Source organism: Salvelinus fontinalis, chromosome 4 (genome assembly GCF_029448725.1).
Source record: "Salvelinus fontinalis isolate EN_2023a chromosome 4, ASM2944872v1, whole genome shotgun sequence".
Classification (NCBI taxonomy): Eukaryota; Metazoa; Chordata; class Actinopteri; order Salmoniformes; family Salmonidae; genus Salvelinus; species Salvelinus fontinalis.
This window is the reverse complement of record NC_074668.1, coordinates 76385933-76411242: the sequence shown is the minus strand read 5'-3', so window position 1 is coordinate 76411242 and position 25310 is coordinate 76385933. Positions and strand designations below refer to the sequence as shown.

General features: G+C 42.0%; 1 protein-coding gene across 1 annotated transcript; it reads right to left on the bottom strand.

Annotated features, from left to right (window-relative positions):
• Positions 1-179: 179 nt before the first annotated feature.
• LOC129854433 (enhancer of mRNA-decapping protein 3-like) lies at positions 180-25310 on the bottom strand. Its single transcript, XM_055921478.1, has 7 exons — positions 25211-25310; positions 22877-23051; positions 22428-22621; positions 16218-16580; positions 9705-9858; positions 4902-5119; positions 180-3655 (listed from the first exon to the last, which is right to left on the bottom strand). The coding sequence occupies exons 2-7, from the start codon at positions 23038-23040 to the stop codon at positions 3321-3323; spliced, it is 1428 nt and encodes a 475-aa protein (XP_055777453.1). The 5' UTR covers positions 23041-23051; positions 25211-25310; the 3' UTR covers positions 180-3320.

The following is a 25310-nucleotide window of genomic DNA, read 5'->3' as shown; positions in this document are numbered from 1 at the left end:
TAAAAAGAGAAACAGAGGCAAACTTTTGACATCATCCCAGCACAGCACAGGCTACATTGTAGCTTCCTCAGGTTGTTGCTACTTAGAACCAACCATCTGGTGGACAACCTGTGAAAATGCATCCTCAGTACCCCGCCATACAAATAATATGTGAACACAAATCTGACACAAAACATGAAGAGTAGCCACATGTCCATTTAATAAACTAAAACACTGTACATTTGCTGCAGCTTCATAAAAAGTGTGACTTGGAGAACTTTAACAATTACTATACACACTCCCACGCATGGTCTTATAACAAACATTTTTCCCCCCAAAACAAAATTGTAGCTGTGGTCTGTGGGATCGGCATAGCAAATAAAATAAAAAGTGTGCTCTCAAGATTCAATTCCTACAAAAGTAGTGCATGTGGCACATTTTGCCCCCCTCTATTTTCTATATAAAAACTGATGAAGTGGTCTTTATTACAACAAACAGGCCAACAGAAATTGAAATGGAAGTGTGTTGAAAAAATGAAGCCCTTTAAAAAATTGAATATTTTCTATGCAGTGTCACATTTAATGTTTATCAGTCATTAATTCTCAAGCTTGATCTCAGTATACAGAACAGTGTCAACTTGGACCAGACCTGCACACAGTTACAAATACTTGTGGTGTAACATGCTAAATCTGCCTTGCTGAAATTCCTTTATGATAAAGGAGAACGTTTATTATTACAGTTTACACACCAATTCCTCCAAAAATAAACTTAAGGAAACAAAAGAAGAAGAAAAACTGATGAAATCTGTAATGATATGATCAAACAAAAATGGTTTAGTTCCTCCATCATGACATCATATGAGATTAGCCACTATCCCATTGCTAGCTACCACGAGGACACGTCCCAAAAACAATTACTGTAAGTCCTTAAGAAAATGACTGTAATTAGCTGTGTGAAAACATGGCCTCTTTTCTGGCAAATCTTTTGTAACAATATGACCATAAATCACTTAAAAATAAATCTGTCTGGGCTGGAGTGTCACAACGCAAGATCATAATTTCCAGAGGGAAATATTTCTGAAAGCAGCACTTTTAGGTGACAAAAAATCTCCTGTAAGACTTCTCACCTCAGCATCCATAACTCTCTGGCATCACATGCAGGAACAGGCTGACAACTGCAGCAGCCTCAAGGAGCCCAACAACTAGGCTAAAATGCGTGTTTTGGATGCTTTATAAAGATACATTGGGTTGTTCTATTCTCACATCATAACATGTTATGTAGATACTTGCAGTATCTGTAGTTGGCACCTGCAGTGAGATGGCATACATTTACAAAAATAGGCTACATACACTTGTAATAGGTGAGAAGTGACATTGTTGAGCAACACAGCATTATTGAGCAACTTTATCAGAGATAAACAAAAACAAATGAAAACTCAAGAGTCCTATCAGCTAGAACACAATTGGCAACAGATGCCATTGATTCACTGTATTACATGACCTTGAAATGGAGCAACATGAGCTGTATGCACTATTAACAATAGTCTGATTTAGTCGTTTGGAAATGTAGAGCAGAGCAGATACACAAGACAGTACTTCCAAGTCATATGAATGTTTGCAAAGTTGTAACCCAATCAATTCAGATCAATCCTCATCGACTACCCATGAAAATAAACATGTGCAAACACACCAATAATTGGATTTAGAATTTAAAAAAGAATGAAATACAGTTTAAGAAAGCAGTCAGCCTCAATGCCCTTGGAGAAACATAGCCAAACCTAAATCTAACCCATTCACAAAAGCTCCCTAAAACACAATGTCTGCACTCCATACTAAGACCATACTAAAATGCACTGAGTGTTTGCAAAAATTGCTAATCGTTTGCAAACATAACTCAGACATCCTGGCCAGTACGTGACCAAACAGGTCTGTTATTACAGATCTGTTTACACAACCACCGAACGTCTCACACAAATCCGAGTCTGGCTCAAGCGCATTTAAAGATACACTTTCAAAATGATTGCAAAAAAATTATATCCGAGTCTTATCTACCGTGGCCCATCTGTTTAGCTGCACATCCAAGGCTTGTGTTCGGAATTGAAATGACATATTGCCTATACAAATGAAATACAAACCCAATCCTATCAGAAAGTAAATTAAAAGGTACAATGGCTACTACTAGGAAAACTAACTTTACATTTGTGTTTCTTGACAAATGCTGTAATACTAAGTGTAAACTAAATGGTACTGCTTGGCAAATGACATGTTTACAAAACCTGAAGCAAGAACACAGTCACGGCAGCAGAGGTAGAGCATGTGTACCTTTCTACTGTGTATAGCTACTTAACAGATACATATGCATACCCTTGTAAACTATTATAAGACTGTATGTGGCCTTATCTGACAGGTGTCAAACAAAGATATGATTTCATTAGAGAAGTGTAAAAGACAGAAACTATTTGTTTGTATGGTAACACAAATACACTGAAACAAAAGTGTTGAGCACCACTTTACATCTTTCATTGCAGTGTTGTTAAAAATATAGCCCAGATGCAGCTTAGAAAATATATGCATTCAAACAAATCCAAAACATCTTCCCTATTTATCAAAAACAGACAAATTCTTAAACATTTTCTTCTTAGATAAAGAAGAGAGGACAAACCAATGTGTTTGTTCCGAGTTGATACCAGTGCTAGCTAAATACACATTTCAATTGAAATTCCCTACAATCGATGTTGATCAAAAAGTGGCATTTAAGAAAAACACACCAATTGAATTTTGTGAGAATAAGGGCATTTCAAATAAATATCTCCAATTCAGATCATAGGGCTTTTCCCAGAGAGGCGAGAGAGATTGAGCTCTGCTGTGGGGCACTGGGTCAGCCAGGTCCTGTGGTCTCCAGTCCACACAATCTACAGTAGGATACAGGAAGTATGTCTCAGGCCCAGGGCTGGTCACACGGTCAGGGTTCATAGATAGAGACTGACTCCTAGTGGTTAGTCAGCTCTCTGTAAACATAACATACTCAGACTAGCTGATAGAGGGCAATACACACACATAGCCCTTATCACAAAGCCCAACGGGACAGGAAGCCCCCCTCTTGGAGCTTTACCCTTCTCCCGTGGCACGTCACGGCACGCAATACACTCCCAGGGGTCAACCGGGAGCAAAAGGAAAAACATATACCAACCAGCAATACAATTAAGTGCCAATTCTGAAATCCCCCCACAAGCTTTTTTCAGTAACTGTACACATCACCCTCTAAGGCGGCCTTCTGTATTTCACTAGAATGACAACACAATCCTGTGCACAGCCAGGGCTGGTAGGTTGTAGCAGGTCCTGCTATGTAGAGTGTAAAGGAATAACGAATTTGCAGCCGAAGGGTGAATGGTAGTTGATGCCCACTTCCTGGAACACCTGCTTCGGCACCCCGATATCACACAGGTAGACCCTAGCCTCCCCACCATCCAGAGGCAGGGGCAGGCCCAAAGACAGGGTCCACTTGGCCTCCACGGCCTGCTTCTGGCCACTCACTGGAGGGTCAATGCTGAGCACCGGAGCCCTGTTCTGGTTGGCCCAGTCCGCAGCCGCTAGGTGCCAGGCCTGGTCCCTCAGGACGCCGTTCTCATGGCAGTCCAGACAGTTGATGACCAGGTCCACTGGGCTGACCGGCAGGTCTGGGAGGAGAGAGAGGGACAGAGATCAGGGTTTGAACTGAAAGCTTCTGAGTAGCTAGACCTCCAGCAGAGGGCAACATCGTTTCAGCGTACCGCTGTTAAAAGCAGACAAGCAGCACAGATTTTAGTGTCTAGCTAACTTTGCCTTATGTGTCTAACTATTGTGAATGGAAATATAAATGCAACATGTAAAGTGTTGGTCCCATGTTTCATGAGCTGAAAAAAGATTCCAGAAATGTTCCATATGCACAAAAAGCTTATTTATCTCAAATTTTGAGCACACATTTGTTTACATCCCCGTTAGATTGCATTTCTCCTTTGCCAAGAAAATCCATCCACCTGACAGGTGTGGCATATCAAGAAGCTTATTAAACAGCATGATCATTACACAGCTGCACCTTGTGCTGGGGACAATAAAAGGCCACTAAAATGTTGTCACACAACACAATGCCACAGACGTCAAGTTGAGGGAATGTGCTATTGGCATGCTCACTGCAGGAATGTCCACCAGAGCTGTTAACAGAGAATGTAATGTTAATCTCTCTACTATAAACTGCCTCAAATATGTTTTAGTGAATCTGGCATGTGGACGAGTTGTTTGCTGATGTCAACGTTGTAAACAGAATGCTTCATGGTGGCGGTGGGCTTATGATATGGGCAGACATAAGCTACGGACAACGAACACAACAGCATTTTATCGATGGCAATTGGAATGCCCAGAGTTACCGTGACAAGATACTGAGTCCCATTGTCGTGCCATTCATCCACCGCCATCACCTCATGTTTCAGCATGATAATGCACAGTCCCATGTCCCAAGGATCTGTACACAATTCCTGGAAGCTGAAAATGCCCCACTTCTTCCATGGCCTGCATACTCAGACAGGTCACCCATGTTTGGGATGCTCCGGACCAGTCATATGAAATCCATAGATTAGGGCCTAATGAAGTTATTTCAATGAACTGATTGATTTATATAAACTGAAAAATCTTTTAAATTGTTGCATGTTGTATTTATATATTTGTTCAGTATACAAGAGGGAAGTGTCTCCTCTAGATTAGAAAACAATGGTCTTTTTATACAGCTCATGCTAACAAAAGAACACACTACAAGGAAGTGGATTCACCATCTTCACAATCTACAGTCCATTTACCTTTCCATCTACAGTCTCATCACATCTAATGATTTCAAAAGCTGATAATATCTGTGGACAGAGAACAAATCTGTTAGTCAGGATAAGTCGGTACCTTTGATGCTGGCCACCTGCTTGCCGCTGGTCTTGCTGTAGAGGGCGAGCTCGTTGGTGATGGACTCCTGCATCTTGACGAAGTTGGGAAGGAAAAGGATGACCTCCACCTCGTGGTTGGCCAGGTGCCGTCCACAGCTGATGCCCTGGGCCCCCTGGACATGGGGGCCACACAGCAGGGCCACCGTGGGACGCTGGTGATTATTCTTAGGTGTCAGCCTAGGGACATCCAAGAGACATATGTGATTTGTTTGTTGTCTTAATTTGATTTATCTTATATTCTTTTATTCTTAATACAAATTGTACAAGCCAAGGCCTGGGATAGGCAATTACTGGTGGATTAGACACACTTTATTGTCCTCATTGAGATAATTAATTGTGCAGAATACAATCATGACTGATCTGAACATCATGATCTGCAGTTTCCACACACAGCAAACAAAGGAGCATTATCATCACCTCAGGACTGCATGGTTAATACCCTGGTTGTTGTGCAAGGGTTTCCCTTTCTTATAAAAACACAACTCTTCAACTACAGCATAAAAACCAGAGGAAGCCTTTATCTGCAATCATTGTAATCAAGGTCAGTGGCGCATTGTGTCCTATGTCGATCATAAACACCTCACACGTTCAATAGGCTGCTACACTTTTCCATGCAAAGTATTGGCTTTTCTGTCATGATTAACTGCTAAAGCCACTGTCTATTCATCATAAATATGGCGTCTGCATTGACTCCTTCACACGCACAAAGACAAAAGCCTAAAGCAGAGGGGAAATTGGAAGATTCACAGCCTGTCAGACATTCTTGACTTAACAGGGAGAATGATTTTTAAATACACTAGATGACAAACAGGGGGGCGCTGTTTTGAAGCCACCGCGCTTCCATTTTGATGCTCCCCAACCATTGTAAATTTTTAAAAATGTTAATGTCTTTGCAACTCTGCCTAGAAGGCCAGCATCCCCGAGTCGCCACTTCACTGTTGACGTTGAGCCTGGTGTTTTGAGGGTACTATTTTTGCTCTAGGGAACTCAACTAGTCTAAAGGCGGGCAGTTTTATTGCTTCTTTAATCAGAACAACAGTTTTCAGCTGTGCTAACATAATTGCAAAAGGGTTTTCTAATGATTAATTAGCCTTTTAAAATTATAAACTTGGATTAGCTAACACAACGTGCCATTAGAACACAGGAGTGATGGTTGCTGATAATGGGCCTCTGTAGGCCAATGTAGTATTCCATAAAAAATCTGCCGTTTCCAGCTACAATAGTAATTTACAACATTAACAATGTCTACACTGTATTTCTGATCAACTTGATGTTATTTTAATGGACAACATTTTTTGCTTTTCTTTCAAAAACAAGGACATTTCTAAGTGACCCCACACTTTTGAATATCCAGGAAAACAGAAGTTAAGTAAATAATTCTAAAACCATTCCAAAAATACAATAATGATGCCAATTTGCTAGATAAAGAATGCACAAATATTGTTTCTCACACAAGTTTATTGTTGCCCACACAAACATCCCTTATTTATATATGTTTGGTTGTAGGCCCAACTCTTTCAACAACATTTCTGAGTACTCCATAGGTTTTCATACTTCCCGGGAATGACCAATTCTGACAAAACGGATAGCTCAGGTCCTTCCCTGCTCAAAGCTGTGCTAACTGCATCCTGTGTTGCATGTCGACGTCTCCTCGAAGTTGTAGCAGGTCATCTGTTGTTGGTGGTGGCACTTCAGGGAGTCTTGGATCATCTGATCTCAGTATCATTCCCCTTGGTAGCCCCAATCAAGAGCCCAGTGTTCTCAACACTGCTCTCTGAAGTTCTGGGCTGTAGTCCTGTGCAGTTTTCAATGTGTAGACACTCCACCTTCAAGACTTGTTATTGTAGGATCTCCTTTAGCTGAATGATAGAATAATATTTGGTGAGTATTTTGTCTATGGATTTTCATTACCATCAGTACATAACTGTAGAGTGCAACTACAGGCTACAAAACTCTAGATCATCTTTACTCCACACACAAAAACACATACAATGCCCTCCCTCGCCCTCCCTTCAGCAAATCAGACCATAACTATATCCTCCTGCTTCCTGCTTAAAATATTTTTTGCAAGACCTGCCACATCCAACGAGCGTCAGAGCCGTTGTAGTAGGATTCGATATTCGTCCTGTATTGACAATTTGCCTGTTTGATGATTCGCCAGAGGGCGTAGAGGGATTTCTTATAAACTTCAGGGTTAGTGTACCGCTCCTGGAAAGCGGCAGCTCTAGCCTTTAGCTCAGTGCGGATGTTGCCTGTAATCCTTGGCTTCTAGCTGGGATATGTACGTACAGTCACTGTGGGGACGTCATCATCAATGCACTTAATGAAGCCGGTGACTGATGTGGTAAACTCCTCAATGTCATCGGATGAGTCCCGGAACCTATTCCAGTCCAAAGTGCTGGCGAAACAGTCCTGTAGCTTAGCATCCGCTTCATCTGTGCACTTTTGTACTGAGTGGCCTCTATGCACTGGTACTTCGTGTTTGAGTTCTTGCATGTCAGCAGGAATCAGGAGGATAGAGTTATGATCAGATTTGACAAATGGAAGGCGAGGAAGAGCTTTGTATGCGTCTTGGTGTCTGGAGTAAATGGTGATTTTGAGTTTTGCGCCTCTAGTTGCACATGTGATTGGTAGAAATTAGGTAAGATGGCAACTCCCATCCTCGGGGGCCTGTTTGGTTTCACACTTTCCTCCAGCCCTATAATAATCACACCTGATTCAACAAATTGTATTCTAAAATAAGGACCATGATTAGTTGATTATTGGAATCAGTTGAGTCAGCTGGGGTTGGGGCAAAAGTGTGTCACCAATCAAGACCCCGAGGACTGGAGTTGCCCAACCCTGACCTAGATAGGAAATTTTTTATTGGTTGTCTATCAATCCCAATTTGGAATATGATTTGACCATTTCACAACTATGAAATAATTGCCTTTGATAACCATCAGTCTTAGATATTCAGAGTAAATACATTAATGGGAGAAGTAGGCTATTAGACAGAATGAGGACTTAATGTTTCCAGTCATTTCATGTAATGTCATGTTACAGTCTTACACTCAATACATGTGTATATTTTGGGCTGTCTGTTTACATCTCAGCCAGACAGCTCAAACGGGGAATAACATAGTAACATCTCTATGTAGTAGGATAATGTTGGACTATAATTTCATCAATAATCAAAGTAAATCCGGTGCAGTTCATTTTCCTAAACAGCTTAGCTAGATAGATGCATAGCATTAAAATATGTTACTTTGTTATTACTGTTCTTAGCTAGCTAGGGGAAACAAAATGATGGAACAGACATGGTCAAAAATATTTAGCTAAAGTCTATGCTTACCGATCTGATTCTGCTCCAATACTCAACAATGGTGGGGCTGGAAACAGGCTTGCTAGGTGTTGATGTCGATTTATTCCTTTCATGACTTAAAAATTATATTTCAGGTTCAAAGATATTTTTGAGAGCTTTGACGTCAAGCAATGAAGTCCAGTTCAGATACAACAGCCAACAGGAGACAAAACTAGCTAGTTTTAGATTGTTGTGTTGTACAACAGCTGACTAAAGACAGGGCATTCAGATCAAGAAGAAGAGACGTGCAGTTGACACCGTTTCGTCAGTGAATCTTGGAAAATCCAGCCGACGACATGACAGGTTCTAAAACTAGACCCTTCAGATCAAACAAACCGTTGCATTGTGTCTCAACTTGTGTATCTGAAATTAACTTTATGATCATGGCTACTCCGTGCCAGTAGAGTAGTGTGTGAAATAGCTAGCTAGCTAATATCACAGCGTGACTTTCAGACCACAGAAATATAACACAAGGTCAAGTGACGTTATACACATAAATTAGGTAGCTAGTTAGGACTAACTAGTGAAGCTAAATGTTATATTCAAATTAAAAAAAGAAAATGTCAAGGTCAGCAAATAAGCTGCACAAGCTAATACAAACTATTGGATGTGTGGCTTGACAACAATCAAAACAAGCAAACCAAAATAAACACTTGCATACATATTTACAACTAAATATCAAAACCATAATTTCACTTTATATCTAGAAAGATGTATTTTCTACCTAGCAATGTCTTACATTTTCAGCAGAAAAAAATGCAAACTGTCAGTTTTGAACCGCTTCAACTCTCATTGTTCTCTCCACTAAGTGAACGCAAATCCGAGGTTTACTCTAGTCTTGGCCCGGGCTCTATCATTTTCCCTTTTCTCCTTCAGGCAGGCTAAAGGTGCAATATTGATATGATTGCATCACATTGGATGACCACTAGCGACTTATTCAAGCTTTTGAAAAAAATAAAAAATAAAATCCACTATGGAGGATTGCTTCTTCTGAGGACAGCCAATATGTCCGACCGGTGGCTTCAAAACCTCTCATCGGCCAATACATAGCATCCGGAATCCAGAGTTTAATTGATCAGTGCCTTACAGGGAGGTAATTGCCTGTTTAAAACACCTTACTACAGTATATCACCACGGCAACAATACAAGAAACTATGAAAAATTGACAAAAATAGGAGGACAAAGGCATGTTCGTATAACCCTGGGTTGTGTTCATTAGGGCACACCGTAGCAAAACGCCTTGGAACTGAAAACAAAAACGAACACTTCTTATCGGGCAAGTTCAGATATTGTAGTACCTCCCCATTTCAAACCTTTTTCTTTAGTTTTGTGCCCATTGAACACAACTCTGGTATCAATAAAGCCTGTTGCATGTGATGTGATGTTACCACAGTAGAGGACGCCCACCCAGCCACTCACCGGTTGGGGCCCCCTAGTAGAGTGAGGGCCATCTGGCTGGCACACACACCAGTCATCTCCAGCCTCCGCTCCAGAGACAGGCCATGCCGCTCCGCTGAGGCCAGAAGACACTTGTGAAGCTCGTAGGACACACTGGGGACAACCAGGCCAGAGTCTACAGTCAGAGGAGCGAGAGAGACAACAGGGGAAAATAAACATGTATTAGTTGTTATTGTGCTAGATTATAATATATGTAGCTATGAAAAGAGAGAGATTGGACGTTTTAAAAAAGTTCCAGATTTTCCCAAAAAATATATGGAAATGGTACTAAAAATAGAACTGAAACGCAGTGTGACTAGACATTATCAAAAAGGAACTACATGGCCTAATTCACCAACAGCATGAACTTTCATGATGAGGACACACGTATATACACACACACACAGGAACTCAACGAGTAGAAGTTTTTGAATAAGCAGAACATCCCCTCACGCGAGGAGCCAGTTCCCTTGGGAAAGCCTCTTCCCTTGACCTGATCTCTTTCCAATCACGGAGGGAAGATTCCCCCCTCCCTCTCTCATTTGTCACTGTTGTCCGCCGCAACAAAGAGAGTGTCATATTTTGTAAAGGGCTGCCAAACATGAGGATGCAAACTGAACTGCCTCTCCTAGCTATCCCCTGCGGTCTTCTGGAGGGGCTGGGTTCACACGCTCCAGCTCATCCCTGCTGAGCTCCCTCAGCATCCCCATAACCAAAGCTTTTGGCTGAGAAAGACAACGGCGGCAGCCCCCCGATCTCACACACACTACCGCCACACCTCACAGAGGACTCCACCAAAACATAAGGGTACCATGACAAAGGGGAAACTTGAAAACAGGTGGTTAAAGGTGTACTTGTTGGTACACCCATGTGCCAATGAAGATGGCTAGTGTATGTGGGAGTGTTGCAGCTTGACTTCTTGAGTGAATACTCAGTTCCAGGACCACCCACACACACACACTCATTCAAGGTTTTTCTTTATTTGTACTATTTTCTACATTGTAGAATAATAGTGGAGATATCAAAACTATGAATTAGCAAACATTTCTAAAAACCTGTTTTTGCTTTGTCATTGTGGGGTATTGTGTGTAGACTGATGAGAGAAAAAATATATTTGATCCGTTTTAGAATAAGGCTGTAACGTAACAAAATGTGGAAAAAGTCAGTTTACATACAACTTAGCCAAATATATTTTAACTCAGTTTCTCACAATTCCTGACATTTAATCCCAGTAAAAACACTGTCTTAGGTCAGTTAGGATCACCACTTTATATTAAGAATGTGAAATGTCAGAATAATAGTAGAGAGAATGATTAATTTCAGCTTTTATTTCTTTCATCACATTCCCAGTGGGTCAGAAGTGTACATACACTCAATTAGTATTTGGTAGCATTGCCTTTTAAATTGTTTAACTTGGGTCAAACGTTTCAGGTAGCCTTCCAACAATAAGTTGGGTGAATTTTGGCCCATTCCTCCTGACAGAGCTGGTGTAACTGAGTCAGGTTTGTAGGCCTCCTTGCTCACACATGCTTTTTCAGTTCTGCCCACAAATGTTCTATAGGATTGAGGTCAGGGCTTTGTGATGACCACTCCAATACCTTGACGGTTGTCCTTAAGCCATTTTGCCACAACTTTGGAAGTATGCGTGGGGTCATTGTCCATTTGGAAGACCCATTTGCGACCAAGCTTTAACTTCCTGACTGATGTCTTGAGATGTTGCTTCAATATATCAACATAATTTCCTTCATCATGATGCCATCTATTTTGTGAAGTGCACCAGTCCCTCCTGCAGCAAAGCACCCGCACAACATGATGCTCCCACCCCTGTGCTTCACGGTTGGGATGGTGTTCTTCAGCTTGTAAGCATCCCCCTTTTTCCTCCAAACATGATGGTCATTATGGCCAAACAGTTGTATTTTTGTTTCATCAGACCAGAGGACATTTCTCCAAAAGGTACTATCTTTGTCCCCATGTGCAGTTGCAAACCGTAGTCTGGTATTTTTATGGCAGTTTTGGAGCCGTGGATTCTTCCTTGCTGAGCAGCCTTTCAGGTTATGTCAATATAGGACTCGTTTTACTGTGGAAATAGATACTTTTGTACCTGTTTCCTCCAGCATCTTCACAACGTCCTTTGCTGTTGTTCTGGGATTGATTTGTACTTTCCCACCAAAGTACGTTCATCTCTAGGAGACAGAACTCGTCTCCTTCCTGAGCGGTATGATGGCTGTGTGGTCCCATGGTGTTTATACTTGCGTACTATTGTTTGTACAGATGAACGTGGTACCTTCAGGCGTGTTGAAATTGCTCCTAAGGATGAACCAGACGTGTGGAGGTTTACAAAAAATGTGAGGTATTGGGCTGATTTCTTTTGATTTTCCCATGATGTCAAGCAAAGAGGCACTGAGTTTGAAGGTAGGCCTTGAAATACATCCACAGGTACACCTCCAACTGACTCAAATTATGTCAATTAGCCAGTTAGAAACTTCTAACGCCGTGACATAATTTTCTGGAATTTTCCAAGCTGTTTAAAGGCACAATCAACTTAGTGTATGTAAACTTCTGACCCACTGGAATTGTGATACAGGGAATTATAAGTGAAATAATCTGTCTGTAAGCAATTGTTGGAAAAATTACTTGTGTCATGCACAAAGTAGATGTCCTAACCGGCTTGCAAAAACTCCAGTTTGTTTACAATAAATTTGTGGAGTGGTTGAAAAGCAAGTCTTAATGACTCCAATCTAAGTGTATGTAAACTTCCGACTTCAACTGTATATCTATCTCTCTACTCCTCAGGTCTGTGTGTCAACACAGTAGAGGATATCTAGGAAAGACCAGCCCAGGGAAAATGGTTCCTAGGTACTGCCACAACCATGTCATTGTTCTGGTAGATGCTCACGGAACCCTTTAAAGAGCACTGTGCTAATCTCTACCTTTAGCCCATGGCACATTAGACTAGAGAGCAATCAAAGACTAGCTGGAGGGGCTGCGCGGCTCAATATCCCTTTGATAGTGAAGCAGGTAAGACCTTAACAGCCTGTTCCAAAGCGCTGGCCTGGCATTTGAGTGCTCAGCATGGCCTCCCTCCTCATGTATTATGTGCATGCAGGCACGCATGCAGCTATCAGAAACACACAGGCATATCACTCAAGGCAGAACACACGCAGTGTGACATGCAAGTAAACACACACCTGCAAACAGCAGATAGACGGATGTCGTGCCTGGGTGAAATTAACCTTATCTCTTCCCTCTCCGTATCTCCACATCCCTCCCACTGTTCCAGTACAAGGACAGGTAATATGTTACAGTTTTGTGGGAGACAAACCCAGTCTACTCTGCTGCACCGTTCCTCGGACAATCACGTGAACGATAAGCACACAGCAAAGTTAACTGCTCCTTGTCATGCAACCTGCAGACTGAGGAAAGGGAGAGGTAGGAGTTGCACTATGATCTAATTGCTTTTTGACCATCCCCCCAGCTAGGTGTGTTTGTAAGGAATTCCCCTGCTACAGCCCCCCACCCCGATCCTGTGTACTCTCTCACACACAAACACGCACAATGCTCAACCTGCTCAACTGGGTAGCCAGGAGCACGCAGCGGCAGTAAAATAAAGTTAAGTTGAGCGATTTGGCGGGTCATGTTTCGGAGGACGCACGACTCGACCTTCGCCTCTCCCGAGCCCGTTGGGGAGTTGCAGCGATGAGACAAGATTGAAATTGGGGAGAAAAAGGGGGTACAAAAATGTAAATAAAAGTTCCATTTGCTCTCATGCCACCGGACCAGGGGAATCAATAGTTGTGAATAACACTTGTCCTCAGCTCTCGCTCCCTCTCCTGTCACTCTCTCCATCAAAGGTAGTTTACAGGGCAGTAATTTGATTTGTTCTGTGGCTTTAGTGTGTTTACAGTGAATAGATTTGAGTACATGTGTAGCAGTGGATGCTGCTGAGGGGAGGAAGGCTCATAATAATGGCTGGAATGGAGCAAACAGAATGTGTTCGATGTTGTTGATAACTTTCCACTTTTTCCATTCCAGCCATTACCACGTGCCCGTTCTCCCCAAGTAAGGTGCCAACGTGTAGATGAGGAGTGGTTTAACACACATAGGAATTAGCAAAGGAGAGTAGACCTGTGCCTTTTCCACCGAAACGGAATAATAAGGCCAATGATGCACCACATAATAGCCCTTACAGACTTGTCTACGTGCAGACAGACAATATGTTATCACAACGCCAAATATTTGTTTTTCTAGCCTCTTTTCTGTTGTCTCATGTTGTTGATTTAAATGTTTACAGTGGATAGGAATGGATTCAGGTGAGAGCAGCCTGGAGTAGGGTAAGGGTTTGTTCCACATGTAGTGTGGTTGCATCCCAAGTGGCACCCTATTCACTATGCGCCCGTAGCAAAAGTAGTGCACTATATAGGGAATGGGGTGCCATTTGAGTGGTAATCTGTGTGTGACTATGAGAGGTGCTGTTTATGTAAAGCTCAGAGCGGTCTGATAATTACAAGGTACAGAGGATGGGGCTTAGCATGACAGCATTCAGGCAGAGGTAGCAGACCTGCCCAGCCCGTTCGGTAAAAAGAGAAAAGCGTCCACATTCAGCTCCCAGTTCTCAGCACCAGGGGCAAGGCTTTTAATGGCCGCCTGGCCCGCATTGTCATCATAGTCACCGCACTGCTGCCGCCATGATAACGCTGGCTGGCGGCCATGTTAGGCTACTTAGAAAAAAGTGCCAATGTCATAACCCTTTCTAAGAACTGTTGCAAATTTCACATACCTGTATGTCGGTACAGTATGTACTGTAGTGTAGCGGGCTATTTGAGGCTAGGGCTCACATTCATGTAGTGAGTCATTTCATGTAGTGATTTAAGTTATCCAGCGAGGTGTATCAGTGTAGTATCTTTGGGAGTATTTAGTCAGCTGGCAACAGAAGCACAACACTCCTATCTCCATGGGTGCAGAGAATGCATTCTATGACTAATAACGATGGTATTGGCATCACTATCCTTTTTCCCTAATGAGAGAGCGAGCATGTGTGTGTGTGTGTGCGCGTGTGTGTGTGTGTGAGCGTGTGTGTTCTTGTGTTCCACTTAGACCTATATCACTTTATGCCAACACCAGAAACCAGATTTGACTGGTACTGATCCCCTATCCCTACAGAGTAGTGATTGGTCCAGCAGAGCCAGAGTGATAGGTGTTGCTCTTCTTGTCACACCTTGGAATCCAGGCCAGGGGCCTAGCATAGTGTGCCATTCACTTATCTCCTGTATGAAACCAATTATGTAACACACTTATAAAGAGTGTTGTTGAGGTGTGGGAGAGCGGCTCCTCTTCCCAGAGACGGACTGGGACTGCATGGTGTGGTGGGGCAGTGAGCTCAAAGCTCAAAAGTCACCTGCTGCCTCAATCAAAAGAGTAACCAGAGTTGGATCCCAGCCAGCCCAGCACATTGCGGAAGTGGGCGGTGGCCCTCTCTGGCCAATAGGAGACAGTCAAACCCACACCCAGCAAAGCGTTTCAGTGTTGCGTCACAGAAGCACAAGAGGTAGGCCTACATTAGACCCACACTGTCACTCTGAGAACTTACACTATTCCTGTCTAAAGTCAACACTGACATGGAGGGGGAATTCAACTCATTTCCAAAGGAAACACTACACTCATTATCACCGGTCCGCAAGACACGCATGCAACAGAAAACATCCTGAGGGTAGAACTTGTGTCGGTCATCAATTCTTTTAATTTTCACCAGATACAGAGAGTCAAAAAATATATATTTTTAATGGTAATTCCCCATTCTCTGGTTGAATGGGTCACCAATCTACAGAGGTTTTCCCATCTTTGAGCTACATGAAAAACATTTGAGTATCTTAAAGGAGAGAAAAACAAACAAGAGTCTGTATGGACAGAGAAGAATAGCTCATTAGAGCTGTGTGTGTGTGTACGGTGGGTGTGTCACTCCTTAGGGAGAAGCCAGCAGTGATTACTGAGAGGGAGAGGCTCAGCCTCTTCACCGCACGCTGCACACGGGCTGGGCTGTGACCGGAACCTATATCTCTCCCCCATCACATCTCCAGCCTGATGGGCTTCACTGAGAATACCGACACTGTTGTAATTCCTCACAGTTGCGTCCTCTTACTGTTTTTTTTCTTTTTTCTTGCTTGTTGGTTTAAGGCCTATTTTAGAGCTGTACACAATGTCCTGTCTCTCCACTAGTCTGGCTCGCTTAGCCAAACCAATGGGTCTACTGTAGCCTCAATAGATCCAGTGGCTGAGGTGAGAGACACTCAGGGCCTAAGGGCACTGGCAGGCAGGCCTCTGGAAGTGAATGTGCGATGACAGATGTGAATGGAGAGTGCTCTATCTGTCTAACCCTCAGGGCAGCAGGTAAGTGGATGTGTGATATATATGTGAATGGAGGAGGGTGCTCTCTCTCTCTCTCTCTCTCTCTCTCTGAATGAATCCAATAGAGGGTGTTGTGTTCTCTCTCTCTCTTACCAGTGCAGTACTCCTTGCCCCCGTGTTGTGGGACCGTGATCTGCCGGTAGACGACTGGTTTGACCTCCAGGATGTTCTCGTCGTGACGGTAACGTGTGGGTGTACCGCGTTCGCCACCGGGCGTACCACGGGAACGTGCCCCATTGCAATCTGTGCCATCAATCTGCGAGAACACGGCTGCCTTGTCGAACAGTGCCAGGTTCGCCTCAAAGTCAAAGTCTGTGTCCATACCCTCGTCCATGTCAGCACCAAAACACTCGTCGTCCCTGAGCCTCATCTGCCCTCCACCTCCTCCGTTCTTCACTCCGTTCTTCTTCGGCGTGGCCTGGTTTGGCCCTCGGTTACTAGATGATGCTGGAGGACCTGAAGAACATAAATCAAGACATTAGAAGGACGATTTATTCCGATTTCATTTTACAGTACATATATTTATCTAACCTTTATTTAACTAGGCAAGTTAGTTAAGAACAAATTCTTATTTACAATGACGGCCTAGGAACAGTGGGTTAACTGCCTTGTTCAGGGGCAGAACGCCAGATGTTTACCTTGTCAGCTCAGAGATTCAATGTAGCAACCTTTCGGTTACTGGCCCAACACTCTAACCACCAGGCTACCTGCCACCCCTATAGCCTGACTAGCAATTATGGTGCACAAGCCCAAAATCCAAAGAGGGTAATATTTCAGACTGGAGACCATTAATCTCTGTCAGGACTCCAGTCTGCTCTTTATGGCGTCCTCAATACTGATCTTATCCTATGGCTGTATCAGGAGCTACAGTTATATAACAAGCAACATCAATAGCACATTAATAACACAGGCTAGTAGTTTTCTATCAACACACAACGTTTAGATACATGCATGGCGCACTAACAAATCAAAAAGAACCAACTGGAACAAAAAATAACTGGAAAAACCGGGTGTTCAACCCTCACCGTGATGAGGTCTCACGCTAACCTAGAGAGAGAGAGAGAAAGAGAGAGAGGCACAGCCGCACGCAAGTGTCACTCTGACAGCTAGGTACTTTAGGCTATCACGCAAGATACACACCAAGACTCTCAGTCAAGTCACGTACACGCTACTGTTGTCACAATGGCGTTGTCACCCGATCACACCGACTGATTTGAGACCTGCTACTATATCAATGTGTTTGACAATGGAGGGGAGTGAGGGACTGCTTAAAAAAAAAATCTGTTCATATGTGTGCATTAGCTTTTCAACATAGGCAAACATTTTACAATGATGTATAATTACCTACAGTATAATTACCTACAGGTCTATTGTAAATCTCAGTGAATCAGATGCCTGAATGCACTGGGCAACGCTCCAAGTCAAGCAGAGAATAATGAACACCAAGTTAGTACTAGTGTCTGATAGAATTGATGTGAAAATGTGGAGAGGTGTAAGAATATTAGGTTCAATAAAGGCTGAGATATTTGAACAAAACATGAACTTGAGCCATGTGAAAAATTATTGACTGAAACTACACGGTGAACTACATTTCAAAGAATGATTAAACATGACCCATATTTAAGTTACACACATTACAAGCAAATGTTGGCAAATACTCTTACAGAAAAATGAATCACTATGACACCGGTGAGATAAACACACAGGAGCTAAACTGGAGTGAGTGACAGCATGCTGTGACAGCGTGTGAGGCTTGTCAACATGTTGCTGTGTTGTGTGGAGGGAAATGTGTTCACATGCAAGGTAAGAAGACTGACAAAAGGAAAACAATGTCAGTCGCAACAACTCCCTCTGTGTGTGTGTGTGACACAGTCCAATTTTTGTATTTAACTAGGCAAGTCAGTTAAGAACAAATTCTTATTTTCAATGACGGCCTAGGAACAGTGGGTTAACTGCCTTGTTCAGGGGCAGAACGACAGATTTTTACCTTGTCAGCTCGGGGATTCAATCTTGCAACCTTTTGGTTACTGGCCCAACGCTCTAACCAATAGGCTACCTGCCGCCCCAATCAAGAACAGGAAGGAAGAGCTTTACTGTACAGTTAATGTATGTACCAGGGACACAGGAAAAACAAAGGACTAAGCTGATAGCATGTATAGGAACATTTTTATATGCAAAAACTAAATTAAAAAGCCATTTCCCCCCCCCCAATTATACTCTTAACAAGGTCTGTTTGGATCCAATATAATCCACTCGATTTGCAGAGGACTATGCATCCTTCATTTCATTCCTACATTCCCATCCTAAATCTCCCAGCAAGATTAATGTCAGATAATTAGAAATCATTTGTATAGCCCATGATCTTGTATAAGTAGTCCGTAACCCCACCTCCCTTTCGTTCTATGGCCCCCTGCTAAGGGGCTGGTTAGGGGCATGGCATTGCGTGTGAAAGGGTCAGCCCAACCCTTGCCACTCAGCACTTTGGTCTCATGCAATTTGTGCATTAGCTCCCTTGGCTGTTGGCCCAAGAATCTGGAGATTAAAATAAAAAATCCAAAAGGTAAACAGTGCTTCCACAATTGATATGGCCTGGCCCCTTCCAAGCGCACTGCCACTGGGACAACATGGCTTCCTGTGTGGGGGGGTCCTGTGCTGAGCAGGAGAGAGGGAGGGAGAGGAGACAGAGAACAGAAGGGCACTAAGGCACGTAAGCCAGGCCTTGCATAACCTCCTCTTTAGGAGCAGACACAGCGAGGGGGGAATGTTTATTGATCTTAGTCACACACGTATTGTAAAGAGGAACTTTGGTACAAGCCTTTAGCACGCTATGGGAATCTGGGGAAGTCACAGCATTGCAAACAGTGCCTGGCTGCTTCCACGCTCAGTAAGTAGTAACCTGGTGACACCATAGACTAGAGGAAAGGACACAGGTTCACAAGACAGATAGAAAAAAACTAGACTGATTAAGCAGACTACTACGTAGTAGTTATTTTGAAAGGGTTGCTGCTTTATGGGTTGTGGTTATTATACCTGGCAGAAATGATTTAAAAAGTATTCTCATAGTACATCAGAGGTTAATAATTTACTAAAACATGTGCCAAAACACTGCAGAGATTTGTGTGTCTGATAAACAGAAATAACAGAGCAGGGACCAAACAAAAGAAACAGAAGCCCTTAATGTATGAATGTGTCGGTCAGGTAAAACATTGTGTAACCTTTCCCTTCCTACCCACAGAGCCTAGGTGTCTTTCAGAAAAGACAAGTGCATAAATGCTACTATGATCAAAAACAGAAAAAATGCCAAGTGAAGCAATGTGTTGGCTCGGCTTCAATGACTGCTGACAAACTGTGCAGAGCCTAGAGATTAGGGAGTGGATTTACATGTGACACTGATACTTGTAGTTTCACATTTCCTCCTGTCACTGAATAAGGAAAAGATCAACAATGAGAACTTTCTGCTCTATAATCACAGTCAGATAGCGGGAAATATGTTCATGACTGTGCTTAAACTGTCTTATGTAAACATGTCATAATTGAGAAATAGCCTCGTTCCCAATGTGACAATGTGTTGAGTGTACTTTCTAAATGGGACTAACTGTTACGGTTGACACCAAATTCAATGAGTAAACACATGAAGGGGCTAAATACAGTGCAGGTCAAATGTATTAGCCTACATCTAGCACTCATAAGCAACAGAGGCAGAGATAAAAAGTTATGTAGTCATTGAGTGTGATGGTTAAATAAAAAGTTAAATAAATGGTGTAAGATTCTAATGCAATACATAGCGCATTCAGAAAGTACTCAGACCCCTTAACTTTTCCCACATTTTGTTACGTTACTAGGGCTGTGGCGGTCACGAAATTTCGTCAACCAGTGATTGTCAAGCAAGTAACTGGTCGGTCTCATGGTAATTGACCATTAATTAAACACATTTGGCATCTCCTGGCTTCCACCCACAGCCTACAAGCCACCAATGCAGACCTTTGGAACATCTATATTACAAAAAGTCTAATAAATTCATGTAATATAGCATACACCATCACAATAAATATATTATTTATTTTAGACAGGTCTAAAGAAGCATGATATGAAGAAAATGTAGTCTATTTCAGAAGAACAGAATAGCACACTGAGTTGTCCTTATGTTAGGCCTTGAACTGGCTTTGCCAAATAGCTGTGGACTACACTAGTTAATTTAGCAACTAGATTTGCTTAGAATTCTGTGGCATTATTTTATAGTATGAAGAATACAATTGAACAAAGCTGAATAAAATATAAATATTTTCTCCAAACAATTTGAGGGAGTGCGCACATGCAGTTATTCTGTGTTGAGCAGTTAACAAAGCAATAGTTATTCCTACATGCTTAATTTAGAGTTATTAAATGTAACTTTAGTTGTTCTACAAACGTTGGGCTATATGTTTAGATTTTTAATACATTGTAAGACTGCATGATGCGACAAGAGTAGTAGGCATAACGAACAGCAAAAGCACGAGCCTATGTCAATCTACTATCCCCCATAGTACAAAAGTCAACCTATTCTATTCTGTGTGAGAAATAAATATAGTAAGCGAGTCTATAGGCCTAGCATACAGAAAGCTGATGGGATCCTCCTCTTTTAAGTAGAGGCCATCACTCTGTTTTCTCACACAATTGCATAGCCTATCAAAATGTTGCGCAACATGAGCTCATGGCCTCTAATGAACTGTTTGATTGGATTTTCGAATACATTTGCATCGATGTCAGAGTGATTAGAGGGACAATAAAGTGCTGAGTACCAGGTAGTTAGCAAGTTTGGTAGGCTACTAATGACCATCAGCAGCATTAGAGCTTGGAGAAGCCTAATTACCATGACTCGTGAACGTCGGTGTGACGGTAATACGGTCACCGCAACAGCCATATATGTTACAGCCTTATTCTAAAATGGAGAACATAATTTGTATTCATCATCAATCTACACACAATAACCCATAACGACAAAGCAAAAACTATTTTTTTGCACATTATAAATAAAAAAACTGAAATATACCATTTACATAAGTATTCAGACCCTTTACTCACCGATTACCAATTACAGCCTCAAGTCTTCTTGGGTATGACGCTACAAGCTTGGTACACCTGTATTTGGGAAGTTTCTTCCATTCTTCTCTGCAGATCCTCTAAAGCTCTGTCAGGTTGGATGGGGAGCATTGCTGCACAGCTATTTTCAGGTCTCTCCAGTGATGTTTGATCGGGTTCAAGTCCAGGCTCTGGCTGGGCCATTCAAGAACATTCAGAGACTTGTCTCGAAGCCACTCCTGCGTTGTCTTGGCTGTGTGATTAGGGTCGTTGGAAGGTGAACATGCACCCCAGTCTGAGGTCCTGAGTGCTCTGGAGCAAGTTCTTCCAAGATTTGTCTGTACTTTGCTCTGTTCATCTTTTCTTCAATCCTGACTAGTCTCCCAGTCACTAACGCGGAAAAACATGCTTCACCGTAGGGATGGTGCCAGGTTTCCTCTAGAAGTGACGATTGAAATTCAGGCCAAAGAGTTCACTCTTGGTTTCTTCAGGCCAGAGAGTTTTGTTTCTCATGGTCTGAGTCCTTTAGGTGCCTTTTGGCAAACTCCTAGCAGGCTGTCATGTGCCTTTTACTGAGGAGTGGCTTCCGTCTGGCCACTCTACCATAAAGGCCTGATTGGTGGAGTGCTGCAGAGATGGTTGTCCTTCTGGAGGTTTCTCCCATCTCCACAGAGGAACTCTGGAGCTCTATCAGAGTGACCATCGGGCTCTTGGTCACCTCCCTGACCAAGGCCCTTCACCGATTGCTCAGTTTAGACGGTGGGGAGATCAATGGAAACAGGATGCACCGGAGCTCAATTTCGAGTCTCATAGCAAAGGGTCTGAATACTTTAAAAAAGGTATGTTTTTTTATTTTTAATACATTTGCAAAAATTTCTAAAAATCTGTTTTTGCTTTGGCATTATGGGGTATTGTGTCTAGATTGATGAGGAAAAATTTGAATTTAATACATTTTATAATAAGGCTGTAACGTAACAAAATGTGTAAAAAGTCAAGGGGTATGAATACTTTCCAATTGCACTGTACATAAGAAGGGAGGCTGTGGCCATTGTAGAACACACTGAAGAAGCCCATGGCCTATTCAAATGCACTCAGTGTGGCTTCTGGAGAACTGCTTATAGAAGATGGTGTTCCACTACCACTGTATAAAAAGTCCCCCAGCCCAATTGTTACCTGGTTGCAAGGCATCTGGGCCTTGCAACCAGTTTGAAAAATAAAACTCCCAAACTAGTCCTCTCATCTCACCTTTGCGTAAAATGGTAATAGGAGCGGTGGTGGAATGGGTGTTGTTGGCAGGGTAACCACCTCTGCTATTCTGACCACTCTGCCCTGAAGATTTGACGCCTGGATCAGACAAGACCCCCTGTCCAGCACTGGCTCTGCTGCCACCACTTTGAGTTTGGATATCCAGGAACTTGAGCTCTTTGATGTCCATAGCACTGCACAAAATGTACACATTGACATGTTAGACATGTTAACAGCAGATTGCTTAAAACAAATAAGTAGGCCCCTATGTATAGTGAAATAACTAGAGCAATGCACAGAATGTAACTAGTATGTCTGTAGCCTGAATCTCAGATCTGTTTGTGCCGTCTTGCCAAATGCCAACTCCTATGTCTTTGTCACCGCAAATTATTTCCTGAAATCTGTGACGCAGGCTAATCTTTCTGTACTTCACCATGTGAAAGCCTTACCTGAAGGTGACCTCAGGGACAGGGCACCTGACCCCATTGTGGAAAGGTTGTCTAAGAGAGATGGTCTGACTAGTCTGGTCCACAGATGACACTTCTCCCTGGTACATGCCCAGGGTTGGTCCACAGTTTATTGACACCAGACTGCCCAACCAGTCTGCAGCCATTCTCTCTGGATCTAGGCATATATGGAAGACAGAAAACAACTTCACAAATACATCACAGCTTTCTGATCAATGGGGCATTTATGGTGTAAAACTGTTCTGTTTGAGCTACAAAACAAGTTGGATGATATGTATAAAGTGAAAGCAGAGGGAGCCTTTGTCAGATCTAGGAAGAAGTGGCTAGAGGGTGAACAAAATGTATCTTATTTTTTCAGGTTAGAAAAATACCACTCTAAAAAGAATACAATTCAACAATTAAATATTAATCTAAATTAATATAACTTTAGTTTCAACTTCTACAGGAATTTATATAGTTCTAAGTATTGTGAGGATTCTTCAACTCTTTGACTCTCTGGGGGATGTGAAATTAATTGGGGAGGCTGAGAGGGAACAGTGTGATTACCCTATTATAGTTGAAGAGATCATTTATTCTAATGAACACCTTCAAAATAATTAGTCTCCTGGGATTGATGGTATATCTGCTGAGGTTTACAAAACTTTTTCTCAACAGTTGGCCCCATTTCTGTTGGAGGTCTTTTCTGAAAGCATTACAAATAATTCTCTCTCTCCCAGTTTGACTCAAGGTCTGATTACATTAATACCTAAGCCCAAGAAAGACTTGCTTCTACTCAATAATTGGCATCCAAACTGTCTGCTCAATTATGACTACAAAATATTAGCCTCTATACTTGCAAAAAGAATGAAGGAAGTATTGAACTCAATTAAAGAAGAGACCCAATCTGGCTTCATGAGGAATAGACATATCTAATAATATCCGACTGGTGTTAGACCTTATTGACTATTCTGATTTAATCTTTGAAGATCGTTTTATTGTCGTCTTAGACTTTTAGAAAGCCTTTGATATAGTGGAACTGAGTTTATATTTCTCTCCCTTGAGAAATTTTGTTTTGGGGAATTATTTTGTAATACTATTATTACTCTTTATATGAATGGGAACAGTTCAATTAAATTAAAGCATGGCACTTCTCCTAGATTTGAAGAGGAATTAGGCAAGGTTGCCCAATTTCACCTTACCTCTTCCTGCTTGCAACCCAACAAGTGCTGTTAAACCAGCAATACAAAAGGGATCTCTATTGCTGACAGAGATATTATCATAAGTCAACTTGCAGTGACAGAACCCTCTTTTTGAAAGATGCTGACCAGATTCCTAGAGCAGTCGACGTGATAAATATATTTTCCAAAGCATCTGGTCTTTGCCTAAACCTTAATAAGTGTGAATTGTTTGCTGTTAAAGTCTGTGTGATACCCTCTATACGCAATATTCCAGTCAAGGAAAAAGTAACATACCTTGGGATTACCATATCTAAGGATCAACAGGAAATATGCTCATTAAATTTTAAACCTATTATTGAATAGGAAAAAAAAACTTGAACCATTGGTTGCAGAGGGATTTATCCTTGAAAGCTCCGAGTATTGCTTTCTAAAGCTGAAGGTATCGCCAGACTTTCTTATGCAGCCCAGTCCCTATATCTTGACAACAAAATAGGTAAAGCGGTTGACCAGGTGCGTTCAACTTCATCTGGAAAAATCGTACACATTATATTAGGAAATCTGTCGTTATGAACTCATATGAATATGGTGGTCTCAATTGTTTTGATTTTACTACTTTTGAATAATACTTTTAAGGTAAATTGGGCACACAAAAAAATAAGAATACAACTATTGGTGTAAAACAGTCTAAGGACTTAGTTACAGGTCTAAAATATGAGTTCCATTGGCTATACAATTGGCTAACAGCGGGGGTTAACCACAGCCCTTTGTAAATTACTACTAGCTACCTAACGTAAACTGGCTACTCACTTATCACTTACCTACTCTGGCAATTACGTCGTTAGCTAGCTAACTAGGAAACAAGCTGGCAATGTAGCTGTCAAATACCCTAGTTAGCCATCATTGTGTTAAATCGGTATCTAGTTAGCTAACCAAATAACGCAACTAGTTAGCTGTTCCATTCGAAAAGATGGCTAGCTAACGCTACCTAGCTAACTAAATAGCTAGCTACTGCCAAATTGCTGTGAACGCTAACGTTAACTAGATAACGTTAGCGTAGCTAAATCAGAGATCATGGCTAACGTCGGTTATTAATATATGCATCCTCTCCACCCTTTTGTTATTCATTAAACACTGTCAGGTAAAATTGAAAATTATATACCTTGTTTTTGTGTATGATAGTTTTTTTGTGATGAGTTTGCTAACAACACTTTCTGAACTCGAAGAATTTGTGTTGTTTCCTGGTCACAACGTCACTTCCT

Bases quoted from the DNA above. Each gene is read 5' to 3' on its own strand.
- LOC129854433 (XM_055921478.1), bottom strand. From the start codon at position 23,040: ATGGCTGCAGACTGGTTGGGCAGTCTGGTGTCAATAAACTGTGGACCA. The intron at 16,581-22,427 runs GTGAGATGAGAG...TATGTTCTTCAG, and splicing joins TATTACCATTTTACGCAAAG to GTCCTCCAGCATCATCTAGT. The intron at 5,120-9,704 runs GTGAGTGGCTGG...GGATGTCCCTAG, and splicing joins CTACTAGGGGGCCCCAACCG to GCTGACACCTAAGAATAATC.